The sequence below is a fragment of the Salmo salar genome, chromosome ssa01 (genome assembly GCF_905237065.1).
Source record: "Salmo salar chromosome ssa01, Ssal_v3.1, whole genome shotgun sequence".
NCBI classification, from domain to species: domain Eukaryota; kingdom Metazoa; phylum Chordata; class Actinopteri; order Salmoniformes; family Salmonidae; genus Salmo; species Salmo salar.
This window is the reverse complement of record NC_059442.1, coordinates 24,190,569-24,212,571: the sequence shown is the minus strand read 5'-3', so window position 1 is coordinate 24,212,571 and position 22,003 is coordinate 24,190,569. Positions and strand designations below refer to the sequence as shown.

At 41.8% G+C, this 22,003-nt stretch overlaps 1 protein-coding gene across 4 annotated transcripts in view; it reads left to right on the top strand.

The window, feature by feature from the left end:
* Positions 1-22,003, top strand: part of LOC106580379 (interferon alpha-inducible protein 27-like protein 2A) — a 27,771-nt gene extending 5,768 nt beyond the window's left edge. Inside the window, exons 2-7 of one of the 4 annotated variants that reach the window (XM_045715366.1) lie at positions 768-820; positions 16,128-16,168; positions 16,324-16,351; positions 16,470-16,499; positions 21,527-21,691; positions 21,823-22,003. In XM_045715366.1, the coding sequence (XP_045571322.1) occupies positions 16,342-16,351; positions 16,470-16,499; positions 21,527-21,691; positions 21,823-21,923 (306 nt within the window). In that variant the 5' untranslated portion in view covers positions 768-820; positions 16,128-16,168; positions 16,324-16,341 and the 3' untranslated portion in view covers positions 21,924-22,003. Of the gene's footprint in view, positions 1-767; positions 821-11,793; positions 11,846-16,127; positions 16,169-16,323; positions 16,352-16,469; positions 16,500-21,526; positions 21,692-21,822 lie in introns of all 4 variants that reach the window. The other 3 variants (XM_014161493.2, XM_014161584.2, XM_014161407.2) reach the window with 3 other exon arrangements.

The following is a 22,003-nucleotide window of genomic DNA, read 5'->3' as shown; positions in this document are numbered from 1 at the left end:
TGAATGTTGACCTGTTTAAAGGTCTTACTCACATCGGCTGCGGAGAGCGTGATCAAACAGTTGTCCGGAAAAACGAATGCTCTCATGCTTGTTTCAGTGGCACTTGCCTCAAAGCAAGCATAGAAGTAGTTTAGCTCGTCTGGTAGGCGTGTCACTGGGCAGCTCTCGGCTGTGCTTCCCTTTGTAGTCTAATAGTTTGCCAGCCCTGCCACTTCCGACGAGCATCGGAGCCGGTGTAATACAATTTGTTCTTAGTCCTGTATTGGCGCTTTGCCTGTTTGATGGTTCGTCGGAGGGCATAGCGGGATATTTTATAAGCTTCCGGATTAGAGTCCCGCTCCTTGAAAGCGGCAGCTCTACCCTCTTGAACTAACAAATACCATCAAGGGATATGTTACAATTTACATTAGCGAACACCTTATGAAACAGCTATGAAAACCAATCTAGCAATATTTTAGACATAAATACATAACCATTGATTTTCCTTTGGTACATGTGTGTCAATTTACTTTCATATTTTTTGTACACTCACATGGCAATCAGACTGAAATACAGAATTCTGGTGTGCGGAATAGAGATGGGTATTGTGTGGATGGGAGGTTCTGCCTGTCACTTGTTTTTCAACAGGTAGTGGACTCGAAGAGGGAAACTGTCCATGTGCTGCTGTCCCCTTTATTCTGAGTGTTTGCAGTGTTAGTGTTTTTAGCTAATCTGTGTAGCTCACATTATGTGCTCAGTTTGATAGTTTTCTTGCTCTTTCTTTGCAGATAAGGACAACTTGACAATAACAGTAGCTGATGTAATGAAAAGTTGGAGGGTGGTATGTAATGGATGACATTATTGGGGCGGCAGGTATCCTAGTGGTTATTTACCAAAGTAACACTGACATAACAATAATGAGGCTATATACAGGGGGCACCGGTACAGAGTCAGTGTGTGGGGGGTACAGGTTAGTTGAGGTAATTTGTACATGTAGGTAGGGGTGAAGTGACTATGCATAGATAATAAACAGCGAGTAGCAGCATTGTAAAAAACAAATGGGGGGGATCGATGCAGCACCGTATCTAGTCTCCTAATAATTGCATAACAGTGCAAGTTAGACACGTCATCTTTTGTTTGCATGTTTTTTTATTGAACCTTTTAACTAGGCAAGTCAGTTAAGAACAAATTCTTATTTACAATGACGGCCAAACCCTAACTATTTTTTTGTTGGTCCTGTCAATGTTCAGTGATCACACATGCTTCAGCCCACACAGGTTACTTTCCTGCTTGCAAATGTGTGCTGAAAGTCGGGATGTTTCATAGTATTTCTGATTCTTAACTCACCACCACCAATGAATTTAATTTATCACAGATATCCACGGAACCACGACTGCAATATAGGCCTACACTCCGATTTAAAAAGGTGCTATCTAAGAACTAACAGGATTCTTCCGCTGTCCCCATAGGAGAACCCTTTTTGGTTCCAGGTAGAACCCCTTCTGTGTCTAGGTAGAACCCTTTTGGGCTCCATTCCACAGAGGGTTGTACATTGAACCAAAAAGACTTCTACCTAGAACCAAAAAGTTTTCACCTTTGGTGACAGCCAAAGAACCCTGTTGGAACCCCTTTCTCAAAGAGTGTACTCAACAAGTTTAGCCTGTTAACCTCTCTAGGGTAGGTGGGACGAAATCGTCCCACCTTTGCAACAGCCAGTGTAATCCCGTGGCGCGATATTCAAATACCTTAGAAATGCTATTACTTCAATTTCTCAAACATATGACTATTTTACAGCATTTTAAAGACAAGACTCTCGTTAATCTAAAACCACACTGTCCGATTTCAAAAAGGCTTTACAACGAAAGCAAAACATTAGATTATGTCAGCAGAGTACCCAGCCAGAAATAATCAGACACCCATTTTTCAAGCTAGCATATAATGTCACAAACCCAAACCGCAGTTAAATGCAGCACTAACCTTTGATCTTCATCAGATGACAATCCTAGGACATTATGTTATACAATACATGCATGTTTTGTTCAATCAAATTCATATTTATATCAAAAACCAGCTTTTTACATTAGCATGTGACGTTCAGAACTAGCATACCCACCGCAAACTTCCGGTGAATTTACTAAATTACTCACGATAAACGTTCACAAAAAACATCAATTATTTTAAGAATTATAGATACAGAACTCCTCTATGCACTCGCTATGTCCGATTTTAAAATAGCTTTTCGGTGAAAGCACATTTTGCAATATTCTGAGTAGATAGCCCGGCATCACAGGGCTAGCTATTTAGACACCCACCAAGTTTAGCCCTCACCAAAGTCAGATTTACTATAAGAAAAATGTTATTACCTTTGCTGTTCTTCGTCAGAATGCACTCCCAGGACTTCTACTTCAATAACAAATGTTGGTTTGGTTCAAAATAATCCATAGTTATGTTCAAATATCCTCTGTTTTGTTCGTGCGTTCAAGACACTATCCGAAAGGGTAAAGGGTGACGCGCCCGACGCGTTTCGTGACAAAAAATGTCTAAATATTCCATTACCGTACTTCGAAGCATGTCAACCGCTGTTTAAAATCTATTTTTATGCCATTTTTCTCGTAAAAAAGCGATAATATTCCGACCGGGAATCTGTGTTTTAGTTCAAAGAGAGAGAAAATAAAAACATGGGGTCGCCTCGTGCACGCGCCTCAGTCTCATTGTCCTCTGATAGACCACTTACCAAAGGCGCTAATGTTTTTCAGCCAGAGGCTGCAAAGACGTCATTCAGCTTTTTCCCGGGTTCTGAGAGCCAATGGGAGCCGTAGGAAGTGTCACGTTACAGCAAAGATCCTAACTTTTCAATAAAGAGAGTCAAGAAGCCCAAGGAATGGTCAGAGAGGCCACTTCCTGTAAGGAATCTTCTCAGGTTTTTGCATGCCATATGAGTTCTGTTATACTCACAGACACCATTCAAACAGTTTTAGAAACTTTAGGGTGTTTTCTATCCAAAGCCAATAATTATATGCATATTCTAGTTTCTGGGCAGTAGTAATAACCAGATTAAATTGGGTACGTTTTTTTATCCCGGCCGTGTCCTTTCCTGAGTCAACAACTTCCAACTTCCTTTGTTCGCTCTCTGTTCACCATAGAAGCGAAGCCTCAAACAACTTTCTAAAGACTGTTGACATCTAGTGGAAGCCTTAGGAAGTGCAAAATGAACCCTAAGTCACTGTATACTGAATAGGCCCAGTCTTGAAAAACTACAAACCACTTCCTGGTTGGATTTCTTTTCTCAGGTTTCTGCCTGCCATATGAGTTCTGTTATACTCACAGACATCATTCAAACAGTTTTTAGAAACTTCAGAGTGTTTTCTATCCAAATCTACTAATAATATGCATATCCTACTTTCTGAGCCCGAGTAGTAGGTAGTTTAATTTGGGCACGTCATTCATCCGAATATTGCCCCATCACTAAAAAGTTAACACAGTAGACCTAAATATTTCCTAATGATCACAACTTAAAAATAGCCTACTTACTCTTCAATTGGATCAAGGACATCGTGGTAATTATTTTCCATTGTCTCTAAGGAAACTATCTGGGGCAGACACTCAAAATTGCTTCTGCCACTTATTAAAAAAAGAATTAATGTCTGTGTTGCCGCCTAGCTCTCAAATACCGTTCCAGTCTCTCACTCTATGAACAGCCACTGCTATCCAGATTCCTTGGGACATCCTTACCCTAATCTAACACTAAACTTAACCAATTTTAAATGTATACTTGATAGACGTATGGACATCCCAAAGATCCCGAATAGCACGGACCTTCTGAGAAAGTCTATGACCTGCTCTATTCGACTGAAGAGACATCCCAAGGATACCGAAAAGCACCTATAAACTCCTCTGAAAGCCGTGGACACAACTCTTGTTGGTTGTCTGATAAGGAACTGGTAACAACAGTCTCTGATTGGCTAACAACATTTAGATCTGTATACAGCGAGATAAAATATCATACCATACCATGAGGTGTTGAGGGAAAAACTATCTATAGATTGGGCATCATCTTTTCTAGGCCATTAGCGATAACAGGAAATACACAAGTCGTAGGCCACACTATAGTTCAAGGTAGCTACGTTGGAATGTCTGCTTGCATGGGGAAAATTGTACATTTCTAACAATAATGGTTAAGATTTAATTAATATAAACCATGCACATTATGATTTTCATTAACAAGCGATGCAGGCGTCACGCAAACGTCAGTAAGGCGTTGGTATCATGTCAGGTGGTACGGTTGCCTAGGCTTATATATATGTCCCTTATCACCCCCATATAATGATTTTTAAATGGACCACCCTTGGCCAGAAATTCATCACTCGTTCATTACGCGATGATTGGTGTTTTCAGCTACCGGTAGCTTGTGGGTGCTTTATATGCACACTTTATATGTGCTACAAACAATTATGAGTGCATGTCTACTTATATTAAATATAATTATTAATATACGCCTACTGTATGATAGCTAGCAAATTAATTAGCTAACTAACATTAGCCTGCATAGCTGGAACTTCTGAAGGAAAATGTTTTATTTCTACAATTTCCAAAAGGTAACCAAACGAAAACATTTACTTTTTACGTAGTAGCATCATTTAACTTATTTGCATTCGTTTTTACTTACACTTGTATGTTGAATTCTCCATTGATGTTGTTTTGAAGTTTTCGCAGACTTTTTTTTTAGCTGATGTGCAATCGTCGCGAATTGAATTATGGAGAGTTTCAGGCCCCGGAGTGAACTTAATTGTACACTCGCAAAGCCGACTAAAACGAGGGCTGAGGGGCTTACGTTGCAAACTTCCCTTGCTTGGCTAATCGTTCCGGCACCGACAGAGATGGCAGCTTCGCGTTCCTAGAAAACTATGCAGTATTTTTTTGTATTTTTTATTTTGTATTATTTCTTACATTGTTACCCCAGGAAATCTTAGGTTTTATTACATGCAGTCGGGAGGAACTATTGAATATAAGAGCAACGTCAACTCACCAACATTACGACCAGGAATACAACTTTCCCGAAGCGGATCCTCTGTTTGGTCCACCACCCAGGACAATGGATCGGATCCCAGCTGGCGACCCAAAACAACGGCGCCGCAGAAGGGGCAGATGGAGCGGTCTTCTGGTCAGGCTCCGTAGACGGGCACATTGCGCACCGCTCCCGAGCATACTACTAGAGATTGTAACGTTCTTTGTTTCACGGAAACATGGCTCACTCGGGATACGTCATCAGTCGGTACAGCCACCTGGCTTATTCACACATCGCGCCGACAGAAACAAACATCTCTTGCGGTAAGAAGGGTGGGGGTGTATGCCTTATGATTAACGAGACTTGGTGTGATCATAACAACATACAGGAACTCAAGTCCTTTTGTTCACCTGACCTAGAATTCCTTAAAATGAAATGCCGACCGCGTTATCTACCAAGAGAATTCTCTTCGATCATAATCACAGTAGTGTATATCCCCCCCAAGCAGACTCATCGACGGCCCTGAAAGAACTTCATTTGACTCTATGTAAACTGGAAACCACATATCCTGAGGCTGCATTTATTGTAGCTGGGGATTTTAACAAGGCTAATCTGAAAACAAGGCTCCCTAGATTTTATCAGCATATCAAATGTGCGACCCGGGCTGGCAAAACCCTGGATCACTGTTATTCTAACTTCCGCGACGCATTTTAAGCCCTCCCCCACCCTCCTTTCGGAAAATCTGACAATGACTCCATTTTGTTGCTCCCAGCCTATAGACAGAAACTAAAACAGGAAGCGCCCGTGCTCAGGTCTGTTCAACGCTGGTCCGACCAATCGGATTCCACGCTTCAAGATTGCTTCGATCACGTGGACTGGGATATGTTCCGCATAGCATCGGACAATAACATTGAATACGCTGATTCGGTGAGCGAGTTTATTAGCAAGTGCATCGGTGATGTTGTACCCACAGCGTCTATTAACCTGTTATGGCTAGGGGGCAGTATTTTCACGGCTGGATAAAAAAACGTACCCGATTTAATCTGGTTACTACTCCTGCCCAGTAACTAGAATATGCATATAATTATTGGCTTTGGATAGAAAACACCCTAAAGTTTCTAAAACTGTTTGAATGGTGTCTGTGAGTATAACAGAACTCATATGGCAGGCAAAAACCTGAGAAGATTTCATGCAGGAAGTGGCCTGTCTGACAAGGTGTCGTTCTTCTTGTCTCTGTTTATTGAAGAGTGAGGATCTTAGCTGTCCCGTGACACTTCCTACGGCTGCCATAGGCTCTCAGAAGGCGGCAAAACGCTGAATCGTGGCTTTGCAGGCTCTGGCTGAAACAAAGTAGCGCGTTTGAGTAGTGGCTGGTTACAGTACTGTGAGACTCAGGCTCGTGCCCACGTCGACCGAAAGCTTTGTTTTCTTTCCTCTGTTTAGCTAAATGGACATTCCCGATCGGAATATTATCGCTTTTTTACGAGAAAAATGGCATAAAAATGGATTTTAAACAGCGGTTGACATGCTTCGAAGTACGGTAATGGAATATTTAGATTTTTTTTGTCACGAATTGCGCCATGCGCTCGACCCTGATTTACCATTTCGGATAGTGTCTGGGACGCACGAACAAAACGCCGCTATTCGGATATAACGATGGATTATTTTGGACCAAACCAACATTTGTTATTGAAGTAGCAGTCCTGGGAGTGCATTCTGACGAAGACAACAAAAGGTAATCAAACTTTTATAATAGTAAATCTGATATTGGTGAGTGCTAAACTTGCCGGGTGTCTAAATAGCTAGCCCGTGATGGCTGGGCTATGTACTTAGAATATTGCAAAATGTGCTTTCACCAAAAGCTATTTTAAAATCGGACATATCGAGTGCATAGAGGAGTTCTGTATCTATAATTCTTAAAATAATTGTTATGCTTTTTGTGAACGTTTATCGTGAGTAATTTAGTAAATTGTTAGCAAATTCCCGGAAGTTTGCGGGGGTATGCTAGTTCTGAACGTCACATGCTAATGTAAAAAGCTGTTTTTTGATATAAATATGAACTTGATTGAACAAAACATGCATGTATTATATAACATAATGTCCTAGGTGTGTCATCTGATGAAGATCATCAAAGGTTAGTGCTGCATTTAGCTGTCTTCTGGGATTTTGTGACATTATATGCTAGCTTGAAAAATGGGTGTCTGATTATTTCTGGCTTGGTACTCTGCTGACATAATCTAATGTTTTGCTTTCGCTGTAAAGCCTTTTTGAAATCGGACAGTGTGGTTAGATAAAGGAGAGTCTTGTCTTTAAAATGCTGTGAAATAGTCATATGTTTGAAAAATTGAAGTTTTTGTATTTTTGAGGAATTTGTAATTCGCGCCACGCCTATCATTGGATATTGGAGCAGGTGTTCCGCTAGCGGAACGTCTAGATGTAAGAGGTTAAAATATTCCCCAACCAGAAACCGTGGATTGATGGCAGCATTCGTGCGAGACAAAGCGCGAACCACTGCTTTTAATCAGGGCAAGGTGACCGGAAACATGGCCGAATACAAACAGTGTAGCTATTCCCTCCGCAAGGCAATCAAACAAGCTAAGCGTCAGTATAGAGACAAAGTAGAGTCGCAATTCAACGGCTCAGACACGAGGCATGTGGCAGGGTCTACAGTCAATCACGGACTACAAAAGGAAAACCAACCCCGTCGCGGACCACGATGTCTTGCTCCCAGACAAACTAAACAACTTCTTTGCTCGCTTTGAGGACAATACAGTGCCACTGACACGGCCCGCTACCAAAACCTGTGGGCTCTCCTTCACTGCAGCCAACGTGAGTAAAACATTTAAATGTGTTAACCCTCGCAAGGCTGCCGGCCCAGACAGCATCCACAGCCGCGGCCTCAGAGCATGTGCAGACCAGCTGGCTGGTGTGTTTACGGACATATTCAATCAATCCTTATCCCAGTCTGCTGTCCCTACATGCTTCAAGAGGTCCACCATTGTTCCTGTTCCCAAGAAAGCTAAGGTAACTGAGCTAAATGACTATCGCCCCGTAGCACTCACTTCCGTCATCATGAAGTGCTTTGAGAGACTAGTCAAGGACCATATCACCTCCACCCTACCTGACACCCTAGACCCACTCCAATTTGCTTACCACCCCAATAGGTCCACAGACGACGCTATCGCAACCACACTGCCCTAACCCATCTGGACAACAGGAATACCTATGTGAGAATGCTGTTCATCGACTACAGCTCAGCATTTAACACCATAGTACCCTCCAAACTCGTCATTAAGCTCGAGACCCTGGGTTTCGACCCCGAACTGTGCAACTGGGTCCTGGACTTCCTGACGGGCCGCCCCCAGGTGGTGAGGGTAGGTAACAACATCTCCACCCCGCTGATCCTCAACACTGGGGCCCCACAAGGGTGCGTTCTCAGCCCTCTCCTGCACTCCCTGTTCACCCATGACTCTGTGGCCATGCACACCTACAACTCAATCATCAAGTTTGCAGACGACACTACAGTGGTAGGCTTGATTATCAACAATGACGAGACGGCCTACAGGGAGGAGGTGAGGGCCCTCGGAGTGTGGTGTCAGGAAAATAACCTCACACTCAATGTCAACAAAACAAAGGAGATGATCGTCGACTTCAGGAAACAGCAGAGGGTGCAGCCCCCTATCCACATCGATGGGACAATGGTGGAGAAGGTGGGAAGTTCCTTAGCGTACACATCACGGACAAACTGAAATGTTCCACCCACACAGACAGCGTGGTGAAGAAGGCGCAGCAGCTCCTCTTCAACCTCAGGAGGCTGAAGAAATTCGTCTTGTCACCAAAAACACTCTCAAACTTTTAGATGCACAATCGAGAGCATCCTCGGGCTGTATCACCGCCTGGTATGGCAACTGCTCCGCCCACAACCGTAAGGCTCTCCAGAGGGTAGTGAGGTCTGCACAACGCATCACCGGGGGCAAACTACCTGCCTTCCAGGACACCTACACGACCCGATGTCACAGGAAGGCCAAAGAGATTATCAAGGACAACAACCACCCGAGCCACTGCCTGTTCACCCCGCTATCATCCAGAAGGCAAGGTCAGTACAGGTTAGAGGTCGACCGATTATGATTTTTCAACGCCGGTACCGATTATTGGAGGACCAAAAAAAGCCGAGACCGATTAATCGGGTGATTAATTTTTTTTATTTTATATTTATTTATTTGTAATAATGACAATTACAACAATACTGAATGAACACTTATTTTAACTTAATACATCAATAAAATCAATTTAGCCTCAAATAATGAAACATGTTCAATTTGGTTTAAATAATGCAAAAACAAAGTGTTGGAGAAGAAAGTAAAAGTGCAATATGTGCCATGTAAGAAAGCTAATGTTTAAGTGCCTTGCTCAGAACATGGGAACATATGAAAGCTAGTGGTTCCTTTTAACATGAGTCTTCAATATTCCCAGGTAAGACGTTTTAGGTTGTAGTTATTATATTATTATAGGACAATTTCTCTCTATACGATTTGTATTTCATATACCTTTGACTATTGGATGTTCGTATAGGCACTTTAGTATTGCCAGTGTAACAGTATAGCTTCCGTCCCTCTCCTCGCTCGAACCTGGGCTCAAACCAGGAAAAAATCGACAACAGCCACCCTCGAAGCAGCGTTACCGATGCAGAGCAAGGGGAACAACTACTCCAAGTCTCGAGTGATGTTTGAAACACAATTAGCGCGCACCCCGCTAACTAGCTAGCCATTTCACATCAGTTACACCAGCCTAATCTTGGGAGTTGATAAACAGCGCAATGCATTGCGAAGAGCTGCTGGCAAAACGCACGAAAGTGCTGTTTGAATGAATGCTTACGAGCCTGCTGGTGCCTACCACCGCTCAGTCAGACTGCTCTATCAAATCATAGACTTAATTATAATATAATAAACACACAGAAATACGAGCCTTAGGTCATTTAATATGGTCGAATCCTGAAACTATCATCTCGAAAACAAAACATTTTTCTTTCAGTGAAATACGGAACCTTTCCGTATTTTATCTAACGGGTGGAATCCCTAAGTCTAAATATTCCTGTTACATTGCACAACCTTCAATGTTATGTCATAATTACGTAAAATTCTGGCAAAGTAGTTCGCAACGAGCCAGGCGGCCCAAACTGTTGCATATACCCTGACTCTGCGTGCAATGAATGCAAGAGAAGTGACACAATTTCATGTTAGCAGGCAATATTTCCTAAATATGCAGGTTTAAAAATATATACTTGTGTATTGATTTTAAAGAAAGGCATTGATGTTTATGGTTAGGTACATTGGTGCAACGCCAGTGCTTTTTTCACAAATGCGCTTGTTAAATCATCACCCGTTTGTCGAAGTAGGCTGTGATTCGATGAGAAATTAACAGGCACCGCATCGATTATATGCAACGCAGGACACGTTAGATAAACTAGTAATATCATCAACCATGTGTAGTTAACTAGTGATTATGTTAAGATTGATAGTTTTTTTTTATAAGATAAGTTTAATGCTAGCTAGCAACTTACCTTGGCTTCTTGCTACCCTCGCGTTACAGGTAGTCAGCCTGCCATGCAGGCTCCTTGTGGAGTGCAATGTAAGGCAGGTGGTTAGAGCATTGGACTAGTAACAGGAAGGTTGCAAAAACGAATCCCCGAATCCCCCCCCCTGAACAAGGCAGTTAACCCCCGTTCCTAGGCCGTCATTGAAAGTAAAATGTGTTCTTAATCTGACTTGCCTAGTTAAATAAAGGTGATTAAAAAAATCGGCAAATCGGTGGCCAAAAATACCGATTTGTTATGGAAACTTGAAATCGGCCCTAATTAATCGGTCGACCTCTAGTACAGGTGCATCAAAGCGGGGACCGAGAGACTGAAAAACAGCTTGTCTCAAGGCCATCAGACTGTAAAACAGCCATCACTAACATTGAGTGGCTGCTGCCAACATACTGACTCATTTCTAGCCACTTTAATAATGAAGAAATGTATGTAATAAGTGTATCACTAGCCACTAAACAATGCCACTTTATATAATATTGACATACCCTACATTACTCATTTCATTTTGTATATACTGTACTCTATACCATCTACTGCATCTTGCCTATGCCATTCGGCCGTCGCTCATTCATATATTTTTATGTACAGATTCTTATTCATTCTTTCACACTTGTTTGTGTAAGGTAGTTGTGAAATTGTTAAGTTGGATTACTTGTTAGATATTACTGCGTGGTCGGAACTAGAAGCACAAGCATTTTGCTACACTTGCATTAACATCTGCTAACCGTTTATGTGACAAATAACATTTTATTTGGACCCTCCTTCAAGATGGCTTCGGGGATTCCCCCGAGGGCATAAGACACGGGTGTGTCTTTTTAAGTGTTTGGACCACAAGCAACATGTGGCCAGAATAATATGCACCTCTCCCTGTTTATAGCGTTCTTTATGGGGAAATCAGAGTAGCGCCACAAAACCAACCAGTGGCCGGAATTATATTACACCCGGGTTAGTTTAGAAACCTTATTGACAATGCATGGGAAACTGTTTAGCTGGATAATCCCCTGCGCGAGAGCATGAAGTAATGCAAGAGTTGTGGATTTGATACCCACAGGGGACCAGTATGAATAAAAAGTATGAAACTGTATGCACAGATAAGGGCGTCTGCTAAATGACTAAAGTGTAATGTAGCATCTTAGCTAAGCCTAACCGTAACCCTTTTCCTAACCCAAACCTTATTCTCTTAACCTGCCACATTAATTATCCTAACCTGTTGTATTAGTAGGCTTCCTACCATCCAGGACCTCTACACTGCGTGCACAATTATTAGGCAAGTGAGTATTCTGATCTTATCATTATTTCTAATCACATTTTCGAACTCCAAACCATATAAACTTGAATGCTTATTGGATTTAATCATTTTCAGGTGATATGTATTTGTGTAATGAGGGAGGGTGTGGCGAAAGTGAATAACACCTTATATCAAGGTGTGCATAATTATTAGGCAGCCTCATTACCTCAGGTAAAATGGGCCAAGAAAGAGATTTAACTGACACTGAAAAGCCAAAAATGTAAAATGCCTTTCAGACGGATGCGAAACTCTTTAAATAGCTAAACTATTGAGGCGTGACCACCGGACAATCAAACGTTTTGTTGCGAATAGTCAACTGGGGTGCAAAGAACACATGGGGAAGAAAAGGTGCAAATTAACTGCAAAAGACTTGAGAAAAATTAAACGTCAAACTACTAGGAACCCATTATCCTCCAGTGCCACCGTATTCCAGAACTGCAACCTACCTGGAGTGTTCAAAAGTACAAGGTGTCAAGTGCTCAGAGACATGGCCAAGGTCAAGAAGACTGAAACAAGACCACCACTGAATAAGATTCACAAGTTGAAGCGTCAAGATTTGGCCAAGAAATACCTGAAGACAGATTTTTCAAAGGTTTTATGGACAGATGAAATGAAAGTGACTCTTTATATAGGACAATGCTCCATCACATGCATCCAAGTACTCCACTGCTTGGCTAGCCAGCAAGGGCCTCAAAGATGCCTGAATAACAACCTGGCCCGCTTCCTCACCTGACTTAAATCCTATTGAGAACTTGTGGGCCCTTCTCAAATGTGAGATTACAGTGATGGAAGACGATACACCTTTTTGAACAGCATTTGGGAGGCTGTGGTTGCTGCTTCAGCGAAAATTGATCGTGAACAGATCAAGAAACTGACAGACTCCATGGATGGAAGGCTCATGGCAGTTATTGAAAATAAGGGTGGCTATATTGGTCACTGAATATTTTTTAAAAGCCAAAAATGTTATATAATTGTCATTTTGTGTTACTTATCTGTTACACTTACTCTAAAAATTTAGAATAAACAAGTGAGTTGAGAGATTATTTTTGTAATTTAGTTGCCTAACAATTGTGCACACTTATATATTTCCCTGAGAAAGACAAAACTCACTTTTCCTTTGTTAAACATTTGGGATTGACTGAGAGCATTGTGTGTGTTCAACAATAAAATTAATCCCGAGGAATACAATTTGCCTAATTGTGCACGCAGCGTATACCAGGCGGTGTCGGAGGAAGGCCCAAAAAATTGCCAAGGACTCCAGCCACCCTAGTCATAGACTGTTCTCTCTGCTACTGCACGGCAAGCGGTACTGGAACGCCAAGTCTCCTGAACAGCTAATCAAATGGCTACCCGGACTATTTACATTGTCCCCCTCACCCACATTTTTACTGCTGCTACTCTCTGTTTATTATCCATGCATAGTCACTTTACCTCTACCTACATGTACATATTACCTCGACTAACTGGTGCCCCCGCACATTCACTCTGTACCCCCTGTATGCAGCCTCGCTATACTTTTTTTGTTGCACATTAATTATTGCTTATTTGTTTTCCAAAGAAAAAATCTGTTTCTTAAAACTGAATTTTTGGTTAAGGTCTTGTAAGTAAGCGTTTCACAGTAATATATGTTGTATTCTGTGCGTGTGACAAATACAATTTGATTTAGTTCTCCTAACCCGCTAACCTGCTATGTAACAAACCATCAGTATCACCACACCTGCACTGATTACCAATTGCACACACTAACTGCTAATTGTCATTTGGTGGTGTTTCACTCTAGCAGTCTGACTCAGGTGCACATGACTTTAACTAATCAAGGAGAACATTTGAACCTGTGAAGTTGGCTGCCAAACACCAAATAAGCCAAGAAGGCTGTGTTTACACAGGCAACCCAATTATTTTTTTTATACTAATTGGTATTTTGATAAATTACATAAGGTCTTTTCGTATCAGATATTTTTCTGATCTGATTGGTCAAAAGACCAAGTGAAAAAATATCAGAATTGGACCGTCCTAGCAGCAGCATTTGGGAGTCCACCAAGGTGACTATTTATTTTCAGTTGTTGTTTGAGGTAGAGTAATGGGCCTCACTTGCACCCTATCTGACTAAATAATGCCATAGAGAAAGAGGTAGGTTAAGGGGAGTTAGCTTGGTTCATTGGAAATGGTAGATATTAATATTGTGTGGTAGCCAGGCTCCGCAAGGGTAGACTCTGAAAATGGAAAAGGTTAATGGGAAGAAGGTTAAAAGCCATGTCCCTGGTGCTTATGCTAGATTGAGGGGAGTCATCACTGGGGTCCCGATATCTATGTTCACAGATGATGTTAAAGACAATGTGAAGGAAGGCAGTGATTGAGGCCAAAAGGTTGATCAGTAGGAAAGAGGGTCAAAGAAGTGAAAGGTTATCAGTGATGTTGAGGTTTGAGAAAGTCTTGTTGGGAAAAGTACAGATAGGTTTCCTTAATTTCACTATTAGAGAATTTGTCTCATGCACTGCTGTGTTTTAAATGCCAAAGAATGGGGCATGTAGCTGTTCAACGTAAAGGAAAGAAAAGATGTGTGGAGGGGCTCATGATTACGGTGAATGTGGAAGCAATGTAAAGGTTAAGTGCAGTAATTGTGGGAGAGAATACAGTGCAGCATTTGGCGGATGCCAGGTACAGAGAGGCTCAGAGATAAAGGATCAGTCAAGATGTGTCATTTGCAGAGGCCGTAGAACAGATTGTTAGAACTATAGTGCGGCCCATTGGAGCCGACATGGATGTACCTGTAGTTAGTGGACCTACTGTCACACTGATGGATCTGACATGGATGTACCTGTAGTAAGTGGACCTACTGTCAGACTGATGGATCTGACATGGATGTACCTGTAGTAAGTGGACCTACTGTCAGACTGATGGATCTGACATGGATGTACCTGTAGTAAGTGGACCTACTGTCAGACTGATGGATCTGACATGGATGTACCTGTAGTAAGTGGACCTACTGTCAGACTGATGGAGCTGACATGGATGTACCTGTAGTAGGTGGACCTACTGTCAGACTGATGGAGCTGACATGGATGTACCTGTAGTAAGTGGACCTACTATTGGGGCTGGTGCTTCTGATGGCCCTGGCAGGGTTTCGAGGCCTGTTCAGAAATCTGGTGCTCATGAATGTGTGGTGTCAAAGGCCACTTTTGATTTTATTGGTAAGACTATAAATACGACTATGGTTGTGCAAAGCAGAAATGCCAGGTTGAAGGTTGTTGAGACGTCAAAAGAGATATTGGGGTAACAGATGTTACTGTTGAAATTGTGGTTGATATGCTGAACAAGGGTGGAGTGTTTCAGCATGATATAGATGAAGTTTAATGGGGTTGGGAAGGGTTTTTGGGGGATGGTGTGGTAGAAGTTGGGGATTTATTTGGTTTAGAGTTTTATTTTCAATGTAGTTCTGAATTGGGCATATCATGATTGATCGTACATTCCAGCACAGTAGGTGGCGGCATGCACTGGTTTGTGGACCGCTATGATATCATAAAGGTGGAGTAATCCCACAGAACAATGACAGTTATTTCACCGGAGGTATAAATGTGGAGCATCCGCTTGGTGATTCCACCCACTACCAAATATGTGAGAGAAGGTGGAACGAGATGGATTTTGTCTGACATTCTGCACATTTTCTCATTAATGAAATATTTGATCTCAATACAATTTTTCAGTTCTCAAAACTAGAATATGTTATGAACAGAGTGGACAAAGTTTTGTAGAGTTGACCCTTTTGTAAAAGTTGTTAAATTGCATTGTTTAGGAGTGCAAAGGCGTATTGCGTTATTGCACATGTGCATTTCAGAGCAGTCTTTCCCTAACGGAAATAAGCAGATAGGATCTCGATAGCTCGTGCTTGGCTCTGCCCACCCCCTTTCTTGTTCTGCCTACTGACTCGTTTGTTCCCATTTTAAACGACAGGCTGTGGTTTATCTTGGTTTAGTTGTAGTACATCTTTGGTAATCCTTTTCCCTTTTGTATCAGTGTAATGGGTTGATATTGTAGTCCATTTGGGGGCGGTAATGCAACATATTGGATGCCAATGCTGTTAAACTCTGAAGCTTTCCATAAATGTATTTGTCCAGTAGATCAGTTACAGATCTCACTCACTGTAGGCAACCAGAGTTATTGACTGTACTCTGGACTTGATCATAATAAACATTCTGAAACTGAATGTGATCTTACAAGAAGTGGTCTTATTTTGATTTGTCTGCTTTTTTTGTAATTTATTATAGCCTACCAAGAGTCTCCATTGAACAACGCCTAAAACGGGAAGGTAAAATGTACATATTTGATTTATTCTGTTATAATGCTGTATTCTATGTTTTAGCGTTGTACCAGCAGTGTCCTTCTGCTATAGCCTAAGTGAGAATGCTGGCAGATCTTTTGTCACTAACAACAACATTAACTGAATCTTTATCACACTTTTAGCTATTTGAATCCAAGAAAATGGTGTCTGGTGAGTATAGTTCATTGTTTGGTGTAAGTTTTGGCAATGTAACTGCTTTGTCTAAGAAAAATATTGCATTAGTTAACCATAATGATGATGACCCATGTATGCTTGTTCCTCTGTTTAGTATCTGTGATTGCCATGGCAGTTGGAACTGGTAAAGTATCCTTTTATCAATTCTTCTTAGAATGAACAGTTGCAGATACGACTGTAAAAACGGCTAGCTGGAGCCATCTGTGCGATTGGCTGTACATGCCCTCACTTAATGCTGACTCTACTTTGGTCTGACCCCACCACATAATGCTGACTGTACTTTGGTCTGACCCCACTACAGGCAATCTGGCAAGAACCAGGCAGATATGTTCACATCCAGAGTTTTACCACCACCTATAGTATTAACACACACACTCTTCAGTTATTTAGGAATAAACTTGTTCTAAAGGGAAAGAAACATGTATAGATATGACAGTATTAATATATATTTGTACATAGATATAAACTCAGCAAAAAAAGAAACATCCCTTTTTCAGGACCCTGTCTTTCAAAGATGATTCGTAAAAATCAAAATAACTTCACAGATCTTCATTGTAAAGGCTTTAAATACTGTTACCCATGCTTGTTCAAAGAACCATAAACAATTAATGAACATGCACCTGTGGAACGGTCGTTAAGACACTAACAGCTTACAGACGGTAGGCAAGTTAGGACACTAAAGAGGCCTTTCTACTGACTCTGAAAAACACCAAAAGAAAGATGCCCAGGGTCTCTGCTTATCTGCGTGAACATGCCTTATGCATGCTGCAAGGAGGCATGAGGACTGCACATGTGGCCAGGGCAATAAATTGCAATGTCCGTAGTGTGAGATGCCTAAGACAGCTCTACAGGGAGACAGGACGGACATCTGATCGTCCTCGCAGTGGCAGACCACGTGTAACAACAACTGCAAAGGATGGCAACAACAACTACCCGAGTTACACCAGGAACGCACAATCCCTCCATCAGTGCTCAGACTGTCCGCAATGGGCTAAGAGAGGCTGGACTGAGGCCTTGTAGGCCTGTTCTAAGACCGGTCCTCACCAGACCTCACCGGCAACAACGTCGCCTATGGGCACAAACCCACCGTTGCTGGACCAGACAGGATTGGCAAAAAGTGTTCTTCACTGACGTCACGGTTTTGTCTCGCCAGGGGGATGGTTGGATTCACGTTTATCGTCGAAGGAATGAGCGTTACACGGAACCCAAACTGGCTGCGCGCGTGTGCCATAAATTTATTTCGTCCCCCCACACCAAACACGATCACGACACGCAGGTTAGAATATCAGAACAAACTCTGAACCAATTACATTAATTTGGGGACAGGTCGAAAAACATTAAACCTTTATGGCAATTTAGCTAGCTAGCACTTGCTAGCTAATTTGTCCTATTTAGCTAGCTTGCTGTTTCTAGCTAATTTGTCCAGGGATATAAACATTTGAGTTGTTATTTTACCTGAAATGCACAAGGTCCTCTACTCCGACAATTAATCCACACACAAAACGGTCAACTGAATCGTTTCTAGTCATAGCTTCTCCTTCTAGGCTTTTTCTTCTCTTGACTTTATATTTCGATTGGCAACTTTCATAAGTTAGGTGCATTACCGCCACCAACCTCGTTCGTATTTTAGTCACCCACATGGGTATAACCAATGAGGAGATGGGAGAGGCAGGACTTGCAACGCGATCTGCGTCAGAAATAGAGGTCGACCGATTATGATTTTTTTTCTGCGCCGATACCGATTATTGGAGGACCAAAAGGCCTATCTATATATATATATATTTATTTTTTTATAATGACAATTACAACAATACTGAATTAACACTTATTTTAACTTAATATAATACATCAATAAAATCAATTTAGCCTCAAATAAATAATGAAAGGTCGACCGATTATGATTTTTCAACGCCGGTACCGATTATTGGAGGACCAGAAAAAGCCGAGACCGATTAATCGGGTGATTTTTTTTTTAAAATTTGTAAAATTTATTTTATTATTATTTATTTTTTTTTCTTTTATTTTTATTTTTTTAAAATTTGTAATAATGACAATTACAACAATACTGAATGAACACTTATTTTAACTTAATACATCAATAAAATCAATTTAGCCTCAAATAATGAAACATGTTCAATTTGGTTTAAATAATGCAAACCAAGGTGTTGGAGAAGAAAGTAAAAGTGCAATATGTGCCATGTAAGAAAGCTAATGTTTAAGTGCCTTGCTCAGAACATATGAAAGCTAGTGGTTCCTTTTAACATGAGTCTTCAATATTCCCAGGTAAGAAGTTTTAGGTTGTAGTTATTATATTATTATAGGAATTATAGGACTATTTCTCTATACGATTTGTATTTCATATACCTTTGACTATTGGATGTTCTTATAGGCACTTTAGTATTGCCAGTGTAACAGTATAGCTTCCGTCCCTCTCCTCGCTCCTACCTGGGCTCGAACCAGGAACACATCGACAACAGCCACCCATGCAGAGGAAGGGAAAAAACTACTCCAAGTCTCGGAGCGAGTGACGTTTGAAACGCTATTAGCATGCACCCGGCTAACTAGCTAGCCATTTCACATCGGTTACACCAGCCTAATCTTGGGAGTTGATAGGCTTGAAGGGGTGGGTATAATTTGTGGAACGTTCCAACAGGAATCTGTTCCAAAAAACGTAAAGTAAAAGGTTGCCAACCAACAACGCATACAAAGTAGCAACTCATACAAACCTAACTAGCTGCCGAATAGGCATCAACTCGCCACGTAGCTTATTCTTAATGTTTGTCCATAGGCAATCAGACATGTGAGGACAGACATTTTTCGGAATAAACGTGATGAGTGAAAAACGCAATGAAATGGACCACTCCCTACCCGGTATCTTATTCTGCCGCTATACAACTTTGTATGCGTTGTTTTTTGGAAACCTTGTTATTTATGAAGTTTTTGGAATAGATTCCTGTTGGAACGTTCCACAAATTATACCCACCCAGGTTGAAGTCATAAACAGCGCAATGCTTGAAGCACAGCGAAGGGCTGTTTGAATGAATGCTTACGAGCCTGCTGCTGCCTACCACCGCTCAGTCAGACTGCTCTATCAAATCATAGACTTAATTATAATGTAATAAACACACAGAAATACGAGCCTTGGGTCATTAATATGGTCGAATCTGGAAACTATCATCTCGAAAACAAAAGTTTTTTTTTCTTTCGGTGACATACGGAACCGTTCCGTATTTTATCTAACGGGTGACTAAGTCTAAATATTCCTGTTAGGCATTGATGTTTATGGTTAGGTACATTGGTGCAACGACAGTACTTTTTTTGCAAATGTGCTTGTTAAATCAACACCCGTTTGTCGAAGTAGGCTGTGATTCAATGAAAATTAACAGGCACCGCATCGATCATATGCAACGCAGGACACGTTAGATAACTACACATGGTTGATGATATTACTAGTTTATCTAGTGATTATGTTAAGATTGATCGTTTTTTAGAAGTCTAATGCTAGCTAGCAACTTACCTTTTGCTTCTTGCTGCCCTCGCATTACAGGTAGTCAGCCTGTTAATCCTTGTGGAGTGCAATGTAAGGCAGGTGGTTAGAGCGTTGGACTGGTAACCGAAGGTTGCAAAAACGAATCCCCCCTGAACAAGGCAGTTAACCCCCGTTTCTAGGCCGTCATTGTAAATAACAATGTGTTCTTAATCTGACTTGCCTAGTTAAATAAAGGTGTAAAAAATAAAAAAATAAATATCGGCAAATCGGTGGCCAAAAATACCGATTGTTATGAAAACTTGAAATCGGCCCTAATTAATCGTCCATTCCGATTTTAATCGGTCGACCTCTAGAACTGACTTCTATTTTAGCCCTTGGCAACACAGATGCTTGTTGGCGCGCGAGCAGCGTGGGTGCAATAATTGAATAATATAGATTTCTAAATTTATTTTGCAACGCTCGCGTGATGTGCGCGAGCGTAGTCAGCCTGTTACACTGAGGCCTGTACTCTGGAGCGAGATTGATTTGGAGGTGGAGGGTCCGTCATGGTCTGAGGCGGTGCGTCACAGCATCATCGGACTGAGCTTGTTGTCATTGCAGGCAATCTCAATGCTGTGAGTTACAGGGAAGACATCCTCCTCCCTCATGTGGTACCCTTCCTGCAGGCTCATCCTAACATGACCCTCCAGCATGACAATGCCACCAGTCATACTGCTCGTTCTGTGCGTGATCTCCTGCAAGACATGAATGTCAGTGTTCTGCCATGACCAGCGAGGAGCCCGAATCTCAATCCCATTGAGCACGTCTGGCACCTGTTGGATCGGAGGGTGAGGGCTAGGGCCATTTTCCCCCCAGAAATGTCTGGGAACTTGCAGGTGCCTTGGTGGAAGACTGGGGTAACATCTCACAGCAAGAACTGGCAAATCTGGTGCAGTCCATGAGGAAGAGATGATGCACTGCACTACTTAATGCAGCTGGTGGCCACACCAGAGACTGATTAACTTTTGATTTTGTCCCACCTTTTGTTCAGGAACACATTATTTCGTTTCTGTTAGTCACATGTCTGTGAAACTTGTTCAGTTTGTCTGTTGTTGACTCTTGTGTAAATATTTGTATGAACATATGTTAAGTTTGCTGAAAATAAACACAGTTGACAGTGAGAGGGCGTTTATTTTCTTGCTGAGTTTATATACATCTCATCTCTCTCTCTCAGGAACAAAGGATATTCACATAGCAGCATATACAAATCAACAAACGTGTATATGATCATCTCTCTAGATAGAGAGAGAGAAACTTACTCTGGCAGGCTAGATTTATGGCCCTTTCTCTGGTTTGGTGGAAATCTGATCTGTCTGGTGCAGCAGAGTGCATTCTTACTCCTCAGAAAACCGTCTGAGTCTTCTAGCAGGTTCTAGAACTTCCCATGGCTTAACTAACAGTAGTGTGAACTATGAAAGCGCAGCGGTAGTGTGGACTATACAAATAATCCACTGTCAAAACAAATGTTTGTTAAAATTTAAATAACAGTATGGGAAGACCATTCTGCACTGTAATTTTGCCCTCTTGCACATGACAGTAGTGCCATATCTCCTTATGGTAGGTGTGACCCAGAACTCCTGTGTTTTTGGCTGCTTGTTAAAAGGTTTGTTTGGACCTGACAGGTACGGTAGCAGTGTTCATGGCCCCTTGTGCTTTGGGAGCGATGGGGTTCGGTGCTGGTGGGGTTGCAGCTGGATCAACCGCAGCAGGCATGATGTCTTCTGCAGCTGTGGCCAATGGAGGTGGGGTAGCAGCAGGGAGTCTTGTTGCTGCTCTACAGTCAGCAGGTAAAGATGACAAATTGTGTTTTTCAATGTAATGTAAATAATTGGAAACTGAATTTATCAGGACTGTCTTGAGGTCATGATTTTAACTCGTGGTTTGGACATAAATAGGACTTATCTTGTTGTTCCTCTAGGAGCTGCAGGACTCACCAGTGTGGCCACAGCGGTTGTGGGAAGTGTAGGCGCGGCAGCCGGTGGAGCGGTGGGATGGGTGTCCTCTAAGTTCAGGGGGTGACCTTAACATTCAGCCGTACTGACGCTGGGGACTCATCCTCGCTATGATTATATTGATAATAAAATTGATTATACTGAAAA